Genomic DNA, 21,059 nt, shown 5'->3' on the forward strand with positions numbered 1-21,059 from the left:
TTCACATCCGGTTGGCTGCTGCTAGAATCACATACCTCATACACATGCTTGTTGATACTGAGTACATGGGACAGGATATCCAGAGCTTTCTTGCGAATACCAGTTCGGCTTTCTTGCCTGCAAGTTTAAGACATTCATTGACAAAACACACACACTGCGATGTATTCAAGGACATTTTACTAGTCATTAGACATGGGTATGTGATGAGATCAGAGTACTTGTGTTGCTATAAGACAAAGCAGGACCTGAAGTACTTGTCCATGAGATGGTTGAGACTTTGCATCCACTGCTCCTTGCCTGGGTGTATGGCCTGGGCCTGGTACTCCATCAGCATCTCAACAGATGACTCCTGCAATACACAGCATTCCCAGATACACCTTAATGTTACAGACATTATGTCTATCTACACCTCATGGACAACAGATGACATCACATTACCCCTGGATGCACCTGCATGTCACAGGATGTCATAGGATGTCACAGACATCATCCCTGATACACATGTAACTGAAATTACCAAGTGATGCACCTGTGTTTAAAGAGCCAAATATGTATTGTGAGAAAATTTGATAGCATGGTCAAAACAAAGTCAACATGGTTAAAGAAACAAAACAATATTGGAAATGAAACAAATACCTAATTTCATGACACTTTCAACACAAATGGCAGAAAAATGCCAACAAATAGAATTTTTAATATGGCTGAGGTGGCATAATTAAATCCGAAGTGTCAGCTTCATTGGTCTTGTGGTTGCCTTGGAGATAATAATCACAGTGGTAGGCAATGCATTTTGAGAGAATCTGGAAGCAAAGTGTAAAGATAAAAAACCCGTTAAAATGTAAAATATATATTTCACTACTACCATATTTCATTATGTTTTCAACAAATCACTGAAATTTGCAATCAGGCCACAACTCATGCTCACTTCAGTCAACAAACCATTCAAAGAAAAAATGTCTTCTTAACAGTTTACCGATCTCTTATTAGAACACAGTTCCAGGATGGTGAAGAACCTGTGTGGAGATCCAAGGAAATGTCCATGTCGATGTAGTTCCTCCACAGCAGACAGGACATCATGCACCTCCAGCTGACACTGCATGGCGGAATCCGGAACTGCACCATTCAGCTGAAAACACATGATCAGTCAGCTGTTAGCAGTAATTCTGTATTGTCTCTTTTGTATTGAGTTACTCACTAACTCAGTGAAGAAAGCATTTTGTGGGAGGAGCACCATCAGGGGAGGAGCACCATCACCATCAGGGGAAGAGCACCATCACCATCAGGCATGGAGAACCATCAACGCATGGGGACCATCTCCATCAGCCAGGAGGAGCACCATCACAGGAGGAGCACCATCACCATCAGGGAGGAGCACCATCACCATCAGGGGAAGAGCACCATCACCATCAGGCATGGAGAACCATCAACGCATGGGGACCATCTCCATCAGCGGAGGAGCACCATCACAGTAGGAGCACCATCACCATCGAGGACGAGGACCTTCACCATCAGGGAGGAGCACCATCACCATCTGGCGAGGAGCAGCATCACCACCAAGGTAGGAGCACTATTACTATCAAGGGAGAAGCACCATCACCACCAAGAGAGGAGCACTATCACCATCAGGGGAGGAGCACCATCAAGGGATGGAGACCATCTCCATCAGAGCAGGAGCACTATCACCATCAGGCATGGAGAACCATCAAGGGATGGGGACCATCTCCATCAGGGCAGGAGCACCATCACCATCAGAGAGGAGCACCTTCACCATTAGGGAGGAGCACTATCACCATCAGAGAGGAGCACCTTCACCATCAGGGAGGAGCACCTTCTCCATCAGGGAGGAGCACCTTCACCATCAGGGAGGAGCACCTTCACCATCAGAGAGGATCACCATCAGGGTAGGATCACCATCACCATCACCATCAGCATCAGGAGGAGCACCATCAGGGAGCACTATCACCATCAGGGAGGAGCACCATCAGGGAGCACCATCACCATCAGGGAGGAGCACCTTCACCATCAGGGAGGAGCACCATCACCATCAGCGGATGAGTACCATCAGGGGAGGAGCACCATCACCATCAGGAAGGAGCACCTTCACCATCAGGGAGGAGCACCTTCACCATCAGGAAGGAGCACCATCACCATCAGGGAGGAGCACCATCACCATCAGGGAGTAGGAGCACCACCAGCACCATCAGGAGGAGTACCATCAGGGGAGCACCATCACCATCAGGGAGGAGCACCATCACCATCAGGTAGGAGCACCTTCACCATCAGGGAGGAGCACCATCACCATCAGGGAGGAGCACCTTCACCATCAGAGAGGAGCACCATCACCATCAGGTAGGAGCACCATCAGAGAGGAGCACCATTACCATCAGGGAGGAGCACCTTCACCATCAGAGAGGAGTACCATCAGAGAGGAGCACCATCACCGTCATGGAGGAGCACCATCACCATCAGAGAGGAGCACCATCACCATCAGAGAGGAGCACCATCACCATCAGGGAAGAGCACCATGCACCTTCACCATCAGGTAAGAGCACCTTCACCATCAGGGAGGAGCACCATCACCATCAGGGAGGAGCACCTTCACCATCAGGGAGGAGCACCTTCACCATCAGGTAGGAGCACCTTCACCATCAGGGAGGAGCACCATCACCATCAGGGAAGGACCTTCACCATCAGGGAGGAGCACCTTCACCATCAGGGAGGAGCACCATCACCATCAGGGAGGAGCACCTTCACCATCAGGAGGAGCACCATCACCATCAGGGAGGAGCACCATCACCATCAGGGAGGAGCACCTTCACCATCAGGGAGGAGCACCTTCACCATCAGGGAGGAGCACCATCACCATCAGGGAGGAGCACCATCACCATCAGGGAGGAGCACCTTCACCATCAGCGGATGAGTACCATCAGGGGAGGAGCACCATCACCATCAGGAAGGAGCACCATCACCATCAGGGAGGAGCACCATCACCATCAGGGAGGATCACCATCAGGGAGGAGCACCATCACCATCAGGGAGGAGCACCATCCATCAGGGCACTATCACCATCACCATCAGGGAGGAGCACCATCACCATCAGGGAGGAGCACCTTCACCATCAGGGGAGGAGTACCATCACCAAGGGAGGAGCACCATCACCATCAGGGGAGGAGCACCATCACCATCAGGGGAGGAGCACCATCACCATCAGGAAGGAGCACCATCACCATCAGGGAGGAGCACCATCACCATCAGGGAGGATCACCATCACCATCAGGGAGCACCATCACCATCAGGAGCACCATCACCATCAGGGAGGAGCACCATCAGGGAGCACCATCACCATCAGGGAGGAGCACACCATCACCATCAGGGGAGGAGCACCATCACAGGAGCACAGGGAGGAGCACCATCACCATCAGGGAGGAGCACCTTCACCATCAGGAGGAGCACCTTCACCATCAGGGGAGCACCTTCACCATCAGGGGAGGAGCACCATCACCATCAGGAGGAGCACCATCACCATCACCATCGGAGGAGCACCATCACCATCAGGGGAGGAGCACCATCACCATCAGGGATGAGGAGCACCATCTCCATCAGGGGATCACAGGGGAGCACCATCAAGGGGGCATCACAGGAGGAGCACCATGAGGGCAAGAGCACCTTCAGGGGAGGAGACGTTTCAGGGGAGGAACACCATCTGGGGACTGGGAAATGTGACATCAATTGACTATTGTGAAGAGATGCCACATGTTACTGGTGTACTGACCTCACTAGACTCAATGCTGATGGGTAATGTATAAATAGAGTTAATAGTGTTCTGAAATATGTCATAGATGTCTTGATGCTTGGGCCTGATGATATATCCATGGATATCACTGACCTGTGCTGTGTGCAATTGTTTTAGGATGATCTCAATGATATCCAGCAGAATATCCCAGGTGATATGCTGTTGATCCTTCCCATACTTTCTCACAAGTCTCTGCACAGACTTGGTCACTTCATAGGCAACAAGCCAGTCCGAGGTGGATAAAACCTGGGTGAAATAAGAATACCAGGTCTCACAGAGCTTATTTTGCACCTATTGTTTTCATCATACTCTAATTCAATATCAATAAGTATATGTAAACTAGACAAACAGAGACAAATGGTTGGGAATGTGTGAGGGAGTAATACTACTGTACAAGGGGCAGTATTCTTAGAATTAGAAATAATCATAATTATCATTCACTAATTTTAAAAATCTTCTACCACTATTCCATCACTGCCAGAACAGCTTGAAGGAAGGGGGGTTCTGCCTTTAGTACTACTCACCGTCAGTGTGCGAAATAGCCACAGACCCGCTAGCCTGTGGCTATTAAAAATCCAGGCGAGCCAGTAAATCTTGTCACTGGCCTGACTGGATAGTGAATTTTCATGGAGTCATTTTGTAAATATATCACTCTCTCCGATAAATATGTTCATTATATTAGCAGCTTAACGGTGACTTATTTAAGTTATTTGAGCAACAGTAAAATGTTTCAGGAATTCAGAGATGTGTTTTCTTACCGCTTTTGTTTTTGATCATATTTTACCTTTGTGTAATCATTTGCTTAGTTTCCAAATTCAAATTTTGGGCTAGTGAATCATTTTGAGGGCTAGTAACTTTCAAGCATAGCTGGCCCAACTGGCTAGCAAAATCTGTAAACTACTTCACACACTGCTCACCCTAGTACCTGCCCTGTCTGTCCATGCACTGACCACAGTACCTGCCCTGTATGTCCATGTACTGACCATAGTACCTGCCCTGTGTGTCCATGTATTGACCATAGTACCTGCCCTGTGTGTCCATGTATTGACCATAGTACCTGCCCTGTATGTCCATGTATTGACCATAGTACCTGCCCTGTATGTCCATGTACTGACCATAGTACGTGCCCCGTGTGTCCATATACTGACCATAGTACCTGCCCTGTGTGTCCATGTATTGACCATAGTACCTGCCCAGTATGTCCATGTACTGACCATAGTACCTGCCCTGTATGTCCATGTACTGACCATAGTACCTGCCCTGTATGTCCATGTACTGACCATAGTACCTGCCCTGTATGTCCATGTACTGACCATAGTACGTGCCCTGTGTGTCCATATACTGACCAAGTATCTGCCCTGAATGTCCATGTACTGACCACAGTACCTGCCCTGTATGTCCATGTACTGACCATAGTACCTGCCCTGTGTGTCCATATACTGACCATAGTACCTGCCCTGTATGTCCATGTACTGACTACAGTACCTGCCCTGTATGTCCATGTACTGACTACAGTACCTGCCCTGTATGTCCATGTACTGACCATAGTACCTGCCCTGTGTGTCCATGTATTGACCATAGTACCTGCCCTGTATGTCCATGTACTGACCATAGTACCTGCCCTGTATGTCCATGTACTGACCATAGTACGTGCCCTGTGTGTCCATATACTAACCAAGTATCTGCCCTGTATGTCCATGTACTGACCATAGTACCTGCCCTGTATGTCCATGTACTGACCATAGTACCTGCCCTGTGTGTCCATATACTGACCATAGTACCTGCCCTGTATGTCCATGTACTGACCACAGTACCTGCCCTGTATGTCCATGTACTGACCATAGTACCTGCCCTGTGTGTCCATGTACTGACCATAGTACCTGCCCTGTGTGTCCATATACTGACCACAGTACCTGCCCTGTATGTCCATGTATTGACCATAGTACCTGCCCTGTGTGTCCATGTACTGACCACAGTACCTGCCCTGTATGTCCATGTACTGACCATAGTACCTGCCCTGTGTGTCCATGTACTGACCACAGTACCTGCCCTGTATGTCCATGTATTGACCATAGTACCTGCCCTGTATGTCCATGTACTGACCATAGTACCTGCCCTGTGTGTCCATGTATTGACCACAGTACCTGCCCTGTATGTCCATATACTGCTCATAGTACCTGCCCTGTATGTCCATATGATGGACATACTGGGCAGGTACTATGATCTGTACATTGACATACAGGGCAGATACTTGGTCAGTATATGTGTATACTATAAATTGTTGACTGGTCTCAAGGGGGACATGAGCTGATGTACCCTTGATGTTTGTTTATGTTCTGAAGGGCGAGGGGAACATAAAGAAACATCGAGGGAACATTGAGGGAACATCAACACATGGGCCCCGAGGGACCAGTGAAAAACATATTTATCTTACCGAACACCTCAATGGTACTTTTGAACTGCTTGAAGCATGGGTATCGGATCATAGTATGGAGTACCAGACGACAAGAAAAACAAATTTTGAGTTATCCCCCTTCCATCGATTTGCATTCGCAAAACATAGGTAATTTCCGTACATCATACATGATTCTATGTTATTTGAGATAAAGAATTACTACTACAAAGTACCAAATGAGTTCGGCATTCCCAGCAGGGTACATAGAAAATGTTAATCGCTTGTAAGCAGGGTACATTGAAAATAATAGAAGAGCGTTCAGCCAATCAGAAAACAACATTTATGTAAGATAAAGTGATATGGAAGCATGCCTGACCTGTCTGAATGAAGGAAGAACTGAAGTGGGGGTGTTCCTGAGGCTGCTGACTCGGTGAGCTCCCCACAGAGCCATGCCAATAAAGAACACAGCTCCTCGTAGCAATAGGCAGTCTGCCAGGAGCTTGCTGAAACACATCACACATTACATACCATTACAAACTGGCATAGCATTGGTCAGACAGTGTTGGAGCCTAATAAACAAACACCATCCTCTAGGAAGTCAAATATATTTGAGCCAATCGTGTTTCCAGAGTTTTTATGAAGATACATCCCATCAGTTCAGCATCTCTCTCATTAAACACTTGACATATAATTGAAAAGAATAAAAGCGAAAATTCATCACTTGCTGAAAGTTGAAACAAGGGAACACTAACCTGTCCTGTAGCATACAACACATGGTGTAGACTGCACTGTGCCCCAGATGAGTCCCCAGCAGTTTCCGCATAAGCTGAAATATATGTGCAACAGTCTATTCCAGTCCCTGCCATTGTTACCGTTATTTACCATTCTAACATCATCTAGGTCAGAGCTGTTTAGCACAACCCTCTCTATTTCCTGCCTAAGTGGATAACCTAGCCCCAATCTGACCCTGTCCAGCCCCTAAAAGAATGTGCAGCCCCATCCATCCCTTACAGCACTGTACCTGATCTTGCCCCATCCATCCCTTACAGCACTGTGTGTCTGATCTTGCCCCATCCATTCCTTACAGCACTGTGCCTGATCTTGCCCCATCCATCCCTTACAGCACTGTGCCTGTTTTTGCCCCATCCATCCCTTACATCACTGTGTGTCTGATCTTGCCCCATCCATACCTTACAGCACTGTGTGCCTGATCTTGCCCCATCCATCCCTTACATCACTGTGTGTCCGATCTTGCCCCATCCATACCTTACAGCACTGTGCCTGATCTTGCCCCATCCATCCCTTACAGCACTGTGCCTGATCTTGCCCCATCCATCCCTTACATCACTGTGTGCCTGATCTTGCCCTATCCATACCTTACAGCACTGTGCCTGATCTTGCCCCATCCATCCCTTACAGCACTGTGTGTCTGATCTTGCCACATCCATCCCTTACAGCACTGTGTGTCTGATCTTTGCCCCATCCATCCCTTACAGCACTGTACCTGATCTTGCCCCATCCATCCCTTACAGCACTGTGTCTGATCTTGCCCCATCCATCCCTTACAGCACTGTGTCTGATCTTTCCTCATCCATACCTTACAGCACTGTGTGTCTGATCTTTCCTCATCCATCCCTTACAGCACTGTGCCAGATCTAGCCACACCCATCCCTTACAGCCCAGTGCCAGATCTAACCACACCCATCCCTTACAGCACTGTGCCAGATCTAGCCACACCCATCCCTTACAGCACTGTGCCAGATCTAGCCACACCCATCCCTTACAGCACTGTGCCAGATCTTACCACACCCATCCATTACAGCACTGTGCCAGATCTAACCACACCCATCCATTACAGCACTGTGCCAGATCTAACCACACCCATCCCTTACAGCACTGTGCCAGATCTAACAACACCCATCCCTTACAGCACTGTGCCAGATCTAACCACACCCATCCCTTACAACCCAGTGCCAGATCTAGCCACACCCATCCCTTACAGCACTGTGACAGATCTAACCACACCCATCCCTTACAGCACTGTGCCAGATCTAACCACACCCATCCCTTACAGCACTGTGACAGATCTAGCCACACCCATCCCTTACAGCACTGTGCCAGATCTAGCCACACCCATCCCTTACAGCACTGTGCCAGATCTAGCCACACCCATCCCTTACAGCACTGTGACAGATCTAGCCACACCCATCCCTTACAGCACTGTGACAGATCTAGCCACACCCATCCCTTACTAGACTAGTCAAATTTCTCAGAAATGTGAATGCATGAGGCATTTTTGAGTAAAAGCAAGCAAACAACATTTTCTGGGGTAGTTTTTCATGCTGAATACGAATCTGTTGTTTGCTAAGCTCAAAAATGCCTAATTAGGTCACAAATTGGGTTCAAAGGTCAATGAGTGCAAAATTCAAATTTTTTAAACAGTGTTTTATTTATCATTCTCCATCCATACAATGAACTCAGTTTACAATATATTGATTAATAATGGTACCACTGGATTTCAAAATGTTGGATTTCATGGAAATGCTGAAGGAAAAATTTCGTATTTTTGCAAATATCTCCCTTATGGAGAGACTTTAAGGTTTTGGGTGAAGCGCTACTTTTTACAAGCATTTTTGCTCAAAATGCAAAGCAAGGCTGAATCTTTTCCTTTTGTTGACAGAATTATATTCCAGGCAAACTGTTTAGGTCACAAAAATCGCATATTAGGCGCATAATTACTTCAAGGGTTAATGTATGCCACACGAATGCTTTTATACTGCTTCACATGCATGTCAGATGAAACTGCTTTCATTCATGCAGTGAGTTTGATTAATGATTTTAGCAACATAATTACCCACAGAAGAGTTCAGGAAATCACAGGAACAGGTGGGAATCCTATCAGATAATGTGTCAATACATAGTATGAAGATGAAGGCGAAAGTGGAAAATAAATGCATACAAGCCATGTTATGTGCTATGACTGAAGGATCGAGGCTGTACTAAAAGTCTTTGCTATCACATGTTTGGTTTTAGGAATCTTTGTGCCGGAGGATTTTGTTAGTTGAAGCACTGCACTGGTACTTTTTTATTCAAAAGGTGCAGTGTGTGTGTACCAGGAGAGGTCATCAGTGGCGGTATATACGTAGCACTGGTGTAAGTTTGTTTCTATTCACAGGCCAAGGTTTATCATTTGAGCTTTGTATCATATGTCAGGAAACCAGTCAGTCTAAACATACCCTCTACAACCAGACAGAACTGGGCATCTAATCCATTCTGGAGGCCACCCAGTTGAAGCATAAATTGAAACATTGCAAGGTTCGGTCATCTGTAGACAGGCTTTCGTTCCTCTTTGAAGAATCACCTGACGGCAACCCTAATCTAAAATGGCACAAACTCTGTTATTTAGCATACACACATTAGGGAAAAATAAATGTAAGGCTTGCCAAGGAACAGTCCAATGATTCACAAGGCAATGAAGAGACTGGTGTTTCAGATGAAGGATACCGCTTTTTACGCAGGGGTACTTCAACAGTGGATTTGTACACAAATGCAAATTATGTACACAAGGCCTTTGTACGTATTGTAGACATGAATGATTTAATAGCAGCCGAAGCATGCTATCATATTGACTGTCTAAGTAAATTTATGTGGGATGCCAAAAGGGCAGAAACTGACAGCAAATGAGCTGATATAGCCATGGCTTGGTTGTGTTAGGAGGTACGTCACAATGCAGAGAATGGACACGAATTTAAATTGTCTGCTGTGTTCATGAGGTACACAGAATTAGCCAGTGACTCTATCATCCTATCATTTGATAAAGGAAACAAGTGCATTGTGGACTCTTGTCCCAGGTGCACGTTGCTTTGAGACTCCACAGTGATATCATGACACATGTTGTGACGTGAGTGAAGAAGCAGAGTAGGCCAGTGTACATGCTTCTGAACACCTTGCTTGGTGGCCAAAGTCATGTTTATAATGAGTTTGAAGAAGGTGAAATAGGCGCATCTGATGTTGAACGGGTTAAGAACACAAGGGTTAGAAGTACAGGGCACTTCGCACCAAGGAACCAAGTCCATCTTGTTTGATGTTCTCACAAAAAGTGTGTCCTGTCCCCAAGAAAAATGAAAATGAAAATCTCCCAAAGACCAAGTTCCTTGAAAACACTGCCCCAGTTTGTGGATCTAGTGCTTGGAGAACCCGGGTGTAACTGATGATGTGCCAAGCATTCTATATGGTACAGCTCAACTAGTTTTCTTGACTGTGCATGTTGATTGGTGAAGGGTCATACCCATACCAACATGTTTAGGTGGTGCTTCCTTGTCCCCGCAAACACTGTAGACCATGTCTTGCCCCATACTAAGAACACCTGTGTTCCTGATCCGTTCAACATCAGATACACGCCTATTTCAAGTTCTTCAGAAGGAGGTACACTGGCCAACTCTACTTCACAACATTTGAATCCCGGATCTGACATATCACTGCAGAGTCTCAGAGCAACGTGCTCCAGTGACATGAACAACCAATTCATAAGTGACCCCAATGCACTTTGATAAAGGTCCCTTGAAGTCCCCTGTCTACTGAAATATGATGATGGGATGATATGATGATCATTGGCTAATTCTTTGTACCTCATGAACACAGCAGACAATTCAAATATGTGTCCATTCTCTGCACGGTGACATAACTCCTGACACAACCAAGCCATGGCCATATCAGCTCATTTGCTGTCAGTTTCTGCCCTTTTGGCATCCCACAGAAATTAACTTAGATGTGATAGCATGATTCGGCTGCTATTAAATCAATCACGTCTATAATACGTTCAAAGACCTTGTGTGCATATTTTGCATTTGTGCACACTTTAGAATGAATTATTATGATAGAAACATGGCTCGGCTTCTGCTTGCTTTCGGAGCTGTGACAGAAAATACACAACGTCAAGTTCACTGTTGAAGTACCCCTGCGTAAAAAGCGGTATCCTTCATCTGAAACACCAGTCTCTTCATTGCCTTGTGAATCATTGGACTGTTCCTTGGCAAGCCTTACATTTATTTTTCCCTAATGTGTGTATGCTAAATAACAGAGTTTGTGCCATTTTAGATTAGGGTTGCCGTCAGGTGATTCTTCGAAGAGGAACGAAAGCCTGTCTACAGATGACCGAACCTTGCAATGTTTCAATTTATGCTTCAACTGGGTGGCCTCCAGAATGGATTAGATGCCCAGTTCTGTCTGGTTGTAGAGGGTATGTTTAGACTGACTGGTTTCCTGACATATGATACAAAGCTCAAATGATAAACCTTGGCCTGTGAATAGAAACAAACTTACACCAGTGCTACGTATATACCGCCACTGATGACCTCTCCTGGTACACACACACTGCACCATTTGAATAAAAAAGTACAAGCAGTGTATCAACTAACAAAATCCTCCGGCACAAAGATTCCTAAAACCAAATATGTGATTGCAAAGTCTTTTAGTACAGCCTTGATCCTTCAGTCATAGCACATGGCTTGTATGCATTTATTTTCCACTTTCGCCTTCATCTTCATACTATGTATTTGACACATTATAATAATAATAGAAATAATAGGGCTTATCTAACGTGCATATATCCATACTGAAGTATGCTCAGAGTTCAGCAAAGTTGGAAAGACATCAGGAAAAGGTGAGTTTCAGTTAGAGAAGTCACTGGTGTTCCGGAGAGAGAAGGGAAGATCATTCCAGGCTGTTGAAGCTGCGTAGGCGAATGATCTGCTGCAGTAGTGAACACTGTTTGCTCTGGGAACAAGCAGAAGGTTTTTGTCCTGAGAACGAAGGGATCTAGCTGGTTTTATGGCATAAGAAGATTGGAGAGATAAGCAGGAGCTCATCCAGACAGGCAGCGGTAGGTGAGGCAGAGGAGTTTAAAGCGGATCCGGTTCTCGATTGGAAGCCAATGAAGAGATTGAAGAATGGGAGAGCTGTGGTCAAACTTCTTCGATCTAGTCACGACACGTGCCGCAGCATTTTGGATTCGTTGAAGTCTCTGGATTTGTGATTTGTTTGCACCGGCTAGGAGAGAGTTACAATAGTCCAGGCAGGTCATTACATGGCATAAGGTGAGAGTATTTGCCGAATCTATAGTCAGGTATTGCCTAATGGAACTGATATTATGCGTAGAGCTGCAAAACAGATCCTAGAGAGATGTGGTATGTGATCATCCAAAGAGAGGTCAGAGTCAAGGATGACACCAAGATCTATTACTTTCTGTGAGAATGGAATACTTTCTCCATCAAAATCAAGAGCATTAAATGAGCACTGGGAGCAACGCTTTTGCAGGACCCAGTAGAATGCACTCTGTCTTTAGAGCTGTTCAATTTCAGCATGTAGTCAAACATCCAGCTCTTTGTTTCCTCACAGCACTGTTGTAGGTCGTTCAAGGCGGGTGTTGCTTTATCCATAGTGGGTAAGAAGACTTTGTACATTTTAGGAATCATCAGCAAGTGATGGCGATCAACATGGTGGGCTTCCATGATTTTCCCAAGATCTTTGATGTAAAGACTGAACAAGACCGGACCTAAGACCGATCCTTGTGGGACACCACAAAATAAATGAGCTGGATAAGAGTAATGATCCTCTATCAGTACATGCTGGTGACGGGACGACAGATAAGACTTGAACCAGCATAGAGCTGTGCCATCATTGCCATGGCTTGTATGCATTTATTTTCCACTTTCGCCTTCATCTTCATACTATGTATTTGACACATTATCGGATAGGATTCCCACCAGTTCCTGTGATTTCCTGAACTCTTCTGTGGGTAATTTTGTTGCTAAAATCATTAATCAAACTCACTGCATGAATGAAAGCAGTTTCATTTGACATGCATGTGAAGCAGTATACAAGCATTCGTGGTGGCATACATGTAAAATGTCTATCGCATCCTGTCACACACATTATACAGCACTGTGACAGATCTAGCCACACCCATCCCTTACAGTGGTGCACTGTGACAGATCTAACCACACCCCATCCCTTACAGCACTGTGACAGATCTAGCCCTAATGTGTACTGTGTACTTCATCTAAGCCTGTCTACTCTCTCCCTTGTTCCCTAATGCTACCCCTGTGTGATGTATTTGGTTGAAGCCAAGGATGATCTGTATTTACCTCCCAGCTGTCATCACAGAACTTGGGTTTGTTGACCATGTGGCACAGAGCAGCTACAAAGTGGTAGAGAGCTGAGGTGGGTAGATAGCTGTAGCTGACCACCGAATCAAGAACAGCCAGACACAACTGGAAATATATATGGAATATATGTCACAACTTGTATTTTCTCTGGGCAAACAGATAGTCTGGAAGTCATTATTTATCCTTCCACTATACACATGCAAAACAAAAAGGTTGGTGGGACATCTCAGAGCTAGCAAAACCTAACTGTGATCAAGATGCCAGAGCAGCAGATAACTTTTGGGATCATTGAGTTATGTACTCACTTGTGGTCATCTCAATAGGGTATCCTAATTTTCCTTTGAGTAACGAAAAAAATTGTACCCACCTCACTCAAACTCAATTGAGTATTTTGTCATTTTTCATTAATTGTTAAAATATAATAAAGTTTAAATGCTAGTGTTTGTTATTTATATTTGATCTGTAATATGAGAAAACAATAAGAAAGACTGCAAGTTGCCAAGTTCATGTCCTGAAACAGAACCTTTTAATATACCTCAGTTATTTTATCTATCCACCGATATGCAAGCTAAGATTTGACACTTTTGTGTGTACGCATGTAACATCAAACTTATTGCGAATTTTCAAAACTTCAAGTGTACTTGTACACAATAGACTTAATAGGAATTGTAAATTTTATAATAAATTGTATATTTATATCCTTATCCTATCTCACGGTATGCACCTCTCTTCTTCTTCTACGACCATGTGTGGAAACGTGCTGTAGGCTAAGTTGAATCAAATCTTACTGGCCTCTGACCCGCCCTGACCTCTGCCCCCACTCCGACATCAGCACCTGTCAATCATCTCCGTAAGCGTGCAGCTCGCTCAGATGATCATGTGACTACCTGTGCCTGTCATTCTCGTCTTGGAGCTTCCAGTAATCTGTGATGTGGGGCAGGTCGGGTGGGTATCCATCGCGTGAGATAGGAAAAGTATATAAATATACAATTTATTATAAAATTTATAAATTTTTAAACTTATCCCATCTCTGGGTATGCACAATCCCACGGTTGGTAGGAGGGCTGCAGATTACCCCATCAATACGTACAACCGGGAAGACGCATAACCCCAAGGAGGCCAGGAGAAAGCACCAACTCCCGATATGCAGACTCCAAACTTGAGATGGGTTTCTTGTAACCCCTTGGCTTACACAGCACAAAAACTCTAGGGAGTGAGGGCTCCCGAATTAATGTGGTTTTCAGCCGCAAATTTTGACAAGCAAAAGGACGCAGTTTGGCAAGTAGGCCCCGCCGCCCCACGCGATTTATCAGGTGACCCCAGTGAATTAAAGTTGAAAACCTTAATCTGACCAGTCCCTGCTTCGAAACTACCCCCCACAGACACACGCTGGAAGGCGGTGAAAGAGGGAATAGCTCGGTTGCTCAACTAGTTTAACGTTCAGTACCAATCTCCCTAACTTACCAAGGTGAGAAAGGACTTAGGAGCAGAACGCTTCAAAACTATGTAGGTAATCGGAAATCAACACTTTACTGATGTAATTGCTCGGAAAGTAGAGGTCAGTAAGCGGAGTGTCGATCATCTCTGCATGTAGCACAAGTCTGGCCTCACAGTCTATTAAGTCATAACTTATGACAGTGCAGACACGCCCTATTCCCATAGGTGAGAATAATCTAATCCCAATGGAAAAAAGTACCAAGACATTGATAACATGGATATCTTTTATTATGTACAGAGCAACACCGACCAAAGAAGGATTGCTTTATCTGTGACCACGGGCCGATGACAATTGCTGCACCAGGACCAAGGGGCCGAATTGATGTAGACCTTCCACGTCTGTAACCGATAGGTCCCTCAGGTAGTGTGAAGCAAACACCGTATCGGATCTCCAAAAACAGCCCTCCATGATGGACTGCAGGGAACAATTTCTGTGAAGAGCCATGGTGGAGGCAAGAGCTCGAGTCTCATGAGGCTTCGCTGTCGACAGCGGAGGTAGGTCAGAAAAGGCATAAGCGCGCAGGATCGTAGTTCACATCCAAAACGCCAAGGTAGTATGGGAGACTTCCGAGGTGGAGGCAGTAGACAATGGAATGAACAATCTCTCTGCGAAGATCCTGTGAGGCAGCTAGGTAAATCCTTAATGCACGCACCCGGGCATAAGGACAGATCCTCAGTGTCATCTTGGCCCAAGATAGCGGACAACGGCGGAATCGTGAATGTGCGATCTGGCTGTCCTGGTAACTGATTCTTGGCGAGAAAATCCCATCGCAAACCAAGGAAAACTCGCGCATGTCTAGACCTTTCAAACCGCACCCGAGAAACATCAAGAGCATGCAACTCGGAAATACGGGCAGCTGTAGCCAAGGCCAAGAGAAAGAAGGTCTTAAAGGAGACATGTTCAAAATCTTTCTCCTCCAAAGGTTCGTAATCAGCTGACGTGAGATGAGCAAGTACAATGGAAAGATCCCAAGCTGGAGGCCGGAACTTCCGAGATTGGTCAGCCAGTTTGTAAGACCGGAGGAGAGACTGGAGTTCAGGGACAGTGGACACCTTCACACCTGAGGCCGCTGCAATAATGGTGTTAAGAGCAGCCAGGTAGGTAGATAGTGTAGAACCTTTGAGTTTTCTGGAGGTTCGTAGATGTTGAAGGTACTCTGCCACCATCTGCGGGGAGGCCGTAGTGGGGGATGAGACGCCCTTCTTCCTGCAATACGCTTCAAAATTCTTCCATTTGTCATCGTAGAGTGACCTCGTAGAAGTATGATGCGCTGTGGAAATGGCAGTAGCCACCCGTTTATAATAGCCCTTTGCCATTAACGACCGATGTAGATGCGCCAAGCGTGCAGATGGAGCGTCAACGGGGACCAATGTAGCTGGTCGGAGTGCGGATGTATCAGGAGATCGGGTCGAACGGGAAGTGGTACGGGATCTGGTTCGGCTAGGTCTTGAAGGTTTACGAACCAACATCTGGCCGGCCAAGAGGGCGCGACTAAAAGCAGAGTTATCCTCTGAGTTGCGTGCAGTTTCACTAATATGCAAGGAAGAAGGGCCACTGGCGGAAACGCATAAGCGTTCAGGTCCTCCCACGGAATGGCTAGAACATCGAGGTCCCAAGCCAGAGGGTCCGGGCTCAGTGACACAAACCGAGGCAGCTGATGGTTGAATCGGGTGGCGAAGAGATCTACTGTCGGAGTCGTCAACGGAAGACAAAGGGTCTGGAACACCTGAGGATGTCATCTCCATTCCGTTGGAGAGGGACGACTCGGCCGGGACAGAGAATCTGCGATGACATTCTTCACCCCCTGAATGTGGTTGGCTCGGACTAAGATGTTGAGAGAGTCCACCAGATCGAAGAACTGTTTGGTCCACTGTAGCAGTTGAGTAGACCCCGTGGACCCCATTCTGTTGATATGCCAAACCACCGCTGCGTTGTCCGATCGGATCATGAGGGAAGTTGCTCGTAGGACATCCTGCCAGTGACTGATTGCAAGAATCACCGCCTTGAACTCCAGAACGTTGATGTGACAGGCGCGATCGATGAGAGACCACAGCCCTGCCACTTGTTGATTGAGAAGATGAGCTCCCCACCCGAAGTGATGAGCTCCCCATACAGGTGGTGAGGCGGAACAAACGGCCCTAAACAAACTCCGTCCATTCATTCTTCCACAGGTGGGGATGGAGCTCCAGAGGTAGAGTGATCAAGAACAAATCTCCCACTCTGATGTAACTCTAGAAAAACTGCAAGAACAAGTTGTAGTTGACCCCTGAGGGTCACCACCTGAGCTGGGTCAAGAGGCCCAGGAGCTCCTGCCACTGATGAAGAGTCCTGGGTTGCGCCAGTGCCAGAGAGACCAATTGCTGTATCTTGCAGAAACGATCCCTCGGGACAAAGAGTTTGTTGACCTCTGTGTCGAACACTGCTCCAATGAATTGAAGACGGCGTGAAGGGACTAGTTCCGATTTCTGCAGATTGATTAACCAGCCTAATTGGCGAAGAAGCTGTACCGCAAACTGCATGTGGCGAAGCAGAAGGGCATGATTGGTCTGCGACTGAATGCAGTCATCAATGTAAGCCTCTAAACACTATTCCCTTGCGGTGAAGGAAACTGGTGATAGGCTTCGTTACCCGTGTAAACAGCCACGGGGCTGAAGAAATTCCAAACGGGAGGACACGCCACTGATAGTGGGTGCCCTCGAAGACAAACCGAAGGAACTTGCAATGAGCCGGGAAGATCGGAATGTGCAGGTACGCATCCTGGACATCCAAACTGACCATGTAGTCTCCCGGCTTGATAATGGTCTTAAGGAGTGCCACCAATACCATGCGAAAAGTGGGGCGGAGGCTGCAGAAACCTCTCGTTGAATATCTTCATGTTGAAGATTAACCTCAGTTTGTCCGAATCCTTCTTGGGGACCAGAAAGATTGGAGAATAGAACCCCGGGAGGGTCGGAGCCTGACCCAGGGATTCGATCGCAAGTTTCTTGAGTAAGGTGTCTATTGTGGATCGAAGAACAGCCGTCTGCTGAGCGGGATACATTCTGCGATCCGGAAGTAAAGTGAGAGGAGGATCCCCGATGATTGGCAGCTGAAACCCCGTGGATAACATGGAGAGGACGTAAGGGTCTCTCAAGATGATCCAGTTGGGAGCATAGGTCCCAAGCCGGCCGTCTACTGGCGAAGTCAGAAAGGGCACAACTGGAGGTGGAAGAACCCAGTCGTGTTCTAATGTCATCAGGTCACTGTTTGTCAGGCCTTTGCGAAGTGGACTGGTCGTCAGTGGAAGCTGGTTGTGAATGCCCGATGTTGATGGCTGGACCGTCCTCTGCCAAAGGATCCCTTGCCACGAAAGGAAGCAGTAGAACCCGCACGCAGGTCCGGATTGACAGGAACATACTGGGCTGGTCGTCGCCGACGCAACGATTCCTCCACCTGCAAACGTTGGAATTTCAACAATTCCACTGACACTTGTAAATGAGCATCTTGACCAACTCTGTTGGCGACATCTCTAATCGCCCCGTTGAAAAGAGACCTGCCAGACCACGGCTGCCGAAAGAGATCAGTACGGAACCTATCCTCCCATGAGGATAAGTGCAAAGGCCTCCTGCGACACACAGCTGTGACATACGAAAAGAAGTGAGCCAACTGATCGAGAATGGTCTGAAATTGCTCTTGCAATAAGACCATAGTCGCTGGAATATACGCTTGTTGATGGGACGTAGCATGTGCAACCGGCATAGCCACCGCTTCAGTAGTCGTCAACACCATGTTGAGTGGCGCCATAATCTTCCTTATGACACCATCCAGATGCTAAAGCTCACGATCCTCCACCAGGCACGGCGAGTAGGCTTTCTGTTTAGTTCCCAGCAAAGTAATATCATCATCCACCGGAGGGGAGACGATCAGCGTAAAGAAACCATGCACATGAGCAGATGCCAAATTCAAGCGTGGAGCCGCGAACCCATCCTTAACCTTCCTCAGGTTACCAAAAGCCTCATCCAGAGATGCTGCCAATTGAGTAATACACAGTCGAGGCGGGGAACGTGATGGAACCGAAATCACCTGGCTTCATATCAAAACAGGATAATAAATCCGCCGAAGAACTACTACGCTGTAAACGGAGGCTATCGGCAATCCAGATGAGTAGTTGAGGTGTGTCAACAGCATCCATGCTACCATCCGACAGTGCCGTACCATCAGAAGAAGGAGATGGCGTCGCTGAACGACGAACTTCCTCTAAAAGTGGAACTGGATTGGTCGAAGAACCCGATGACTGAACAGCAGCGGAAGTTGCTGGCGCCTGATGCCGTAATGCTGATGCTACCGCTAGCACAATGGCGTCAAAATCCACAGGTTGAGAAGTTGAAACCTCCGACACCGGATTCCAGTAAAATAGGTCTCACCACCGATCCCGTTGTAGGAGGAACCGACGAAACGGATGACGAGCAGACGGACATCCAGCTGACTGAGGCACACCCCCCATAAGGCAACGATGAACCCGTAGGGTCCCTGGCATTGGAAGCAAAAGCTGAGCTGAGTGGACCCAGCACCGAACTAGACACATGAGAGGTGAGCGCTGAACCCTGAGGAAGCGTCGAACCAAATGCCCCATGAGTCAACCTTGAAGCCAGTAAACTATGAGTAAGCGCTGAAGCACGAACCCCGTGAGTAAGCGCCAAACCAGGAGCCACGGGAGCAAGCGTCGAACCGGGAATACTGTGAGTAAGCGCCAAACCAAAGCCTCCATGAATAAGCGCTGAACCGGGGGCACCGGGATTAAGCGCTGAACCGGGAGCACCGGGATAAAGCGCCGGAACGGGAACATCGGGAGCAAGCGCCGAACCAAAGCCAGCATGTGTAAGCGCCGAACTGGGAGCACCGGGAGGAAGCGCCGAACCGGCAACACCGGGAGGAAGCCCCGAACCAGAGGCACACAAGGCGCCGAACTGGAAAGCGCAGCACTGCAAGGAAGCGTTACTTGAGATGTAATCACACCAAGCGCCGCACGAGAAACCCCCACCTCAGGAACAGAAGTGCACTTAGGAATAGGTATCACCGAAGAGGGACGGGTTTGAAGAGAAGACGTAGACAACATGACAACCCTAGGTGGTGAAGAGTCTTCTAAAATGATGGGGCTAGACGCATGCGGCCGGAAAAGTTGATGTAAATTTTCACTGAGGTAAGAATCCGACGCCTCCCCTTGGAAATCTTCAGCAGGTGACGGGGACTTCGAACGTCGGACTGCAGTTTTCTTACAGCGTTCTGTCTTAAAACGTTTAGACACCGATCCCTGTCTGACACGCGTCTACAAGCTACCCTGCGATATTCAGAAAAAGCATCATCGTTGAGGTCTGCACAAAAAGTGCAACGTTGAGACCACTCACACCGTCCTAAACAATCAACACATAAAGCATGTGGGTCTGCCGCCGAGAAGTTACAGTTGCATTTATCGCAATGTTTGCGATTCGATTTTCCCATTGTAGAAACACAATCAAACTTTCTTAGAGACAAGCACACGTCCACACAACGTAGCGACAAGAAAGAGAATGACAGGCACAGGTAGTCACATGATCATCTGAGCGAGCTGCACGCTTACGGAGATGATTGACAGGTGCTGATGTCGGAGTGGGGGCAGAGGTCAGGGTGGGTCAGAGGCCAGTAAGATTTGATTCAACTTAGCCTACAGCACGTTTCCACACATGGTTGTAGAAGAAGAAGAGAGGTGCATACTGTGAGATAGGATAAGTTTAAAAATTTGAGTTTTCACATAAATATTTGCATAATTTACGCAGATACGCAGCTTATCTGTATCTCTGAAGATGCAATTCAAAGCAAGAGGAAGACTAAAAAAAGACAACAGTTACATTCTGAATTGGTGAATTGCTAATGGGCTGTTTTACTCTCTTTTATCAATACTGAAGAGGATCTGCACATTCAGTAATAATTTGATTAATTTCAATGATTCAGTTTTGCAAATGTTTTCTACTGATAACAATACTGATACAGTCGCAGACTAAACTACTGTCGGAAATAGAAAAAACCCTGTTTTTTCACATTTGTATCTACGATTTATGTAGTTAATATATGAAAGTGTGAAATATCTGTTAAACTATGTTAGGCCTAACTACAGTCTCAGTGGGAGGGAGATAGGAAATGTGAAAAACTTGACTTTACTGAGGAGAGATTTAGTCAAGAAATAAGCAATGT

The 21,059-nt window shown here is 46.7% G+C and overlaps 1 protein-coding gene across 1 annotated transcript in view; it reads right to left on the reverse strand.

Moving 5' to 3' along the window:
* Positions 1–21,059, reverse strand: part of LOC124276719 (tuberin-like) — a 141,628-nt gene that overhangs the window by 101,508 nt on the left and 19,061 nt on the right. Inside the window, exons 8-14 of the mRNA XM_046712362.1 lie at positions 13,334–13,459; positions 6,941–7,014; positions 6,565–6,691; positions 3,887–4,039; positions 974–1,126; positions 246–349; positions 36–117 (exon numbers count right to left, since the gene is read on the reverse strand). Of these exons, the coding sequence (XP_046568318.1) occupies positions 36–117; positions 246–349; positions 974–1,126; positions 3,887–4,039; positions 6,565–6,691; positions 6,941–7,014; positions 13,334–13,459 (819 nt within the window). The remainder of the gene's footprint in view (positions 1–35; positions 118–245; positions 350–973; positions 1,127–3,886; positions 4,040–6,564; positions 6,692–6,940; positions 7,015–13,333; positions 13,460–21,059) is intronic.

This window comes from Haliotis rubra, unplaced genomic scaffold (assembly GCF_003918875.1).
Source record: "Haliotis rubra isolate DU_JTF1 unplaced genomic scaffold, ASM391887v1 Scf212, whole genome shotgun sequence".
NCBI classification, from domain to species: domain Eukaryota; kingdom Metazoa; phylum Mollusca; class Gastropoda; order Lepetellida; family Haliotidae; genus Haliotis; species Haliotis rubra.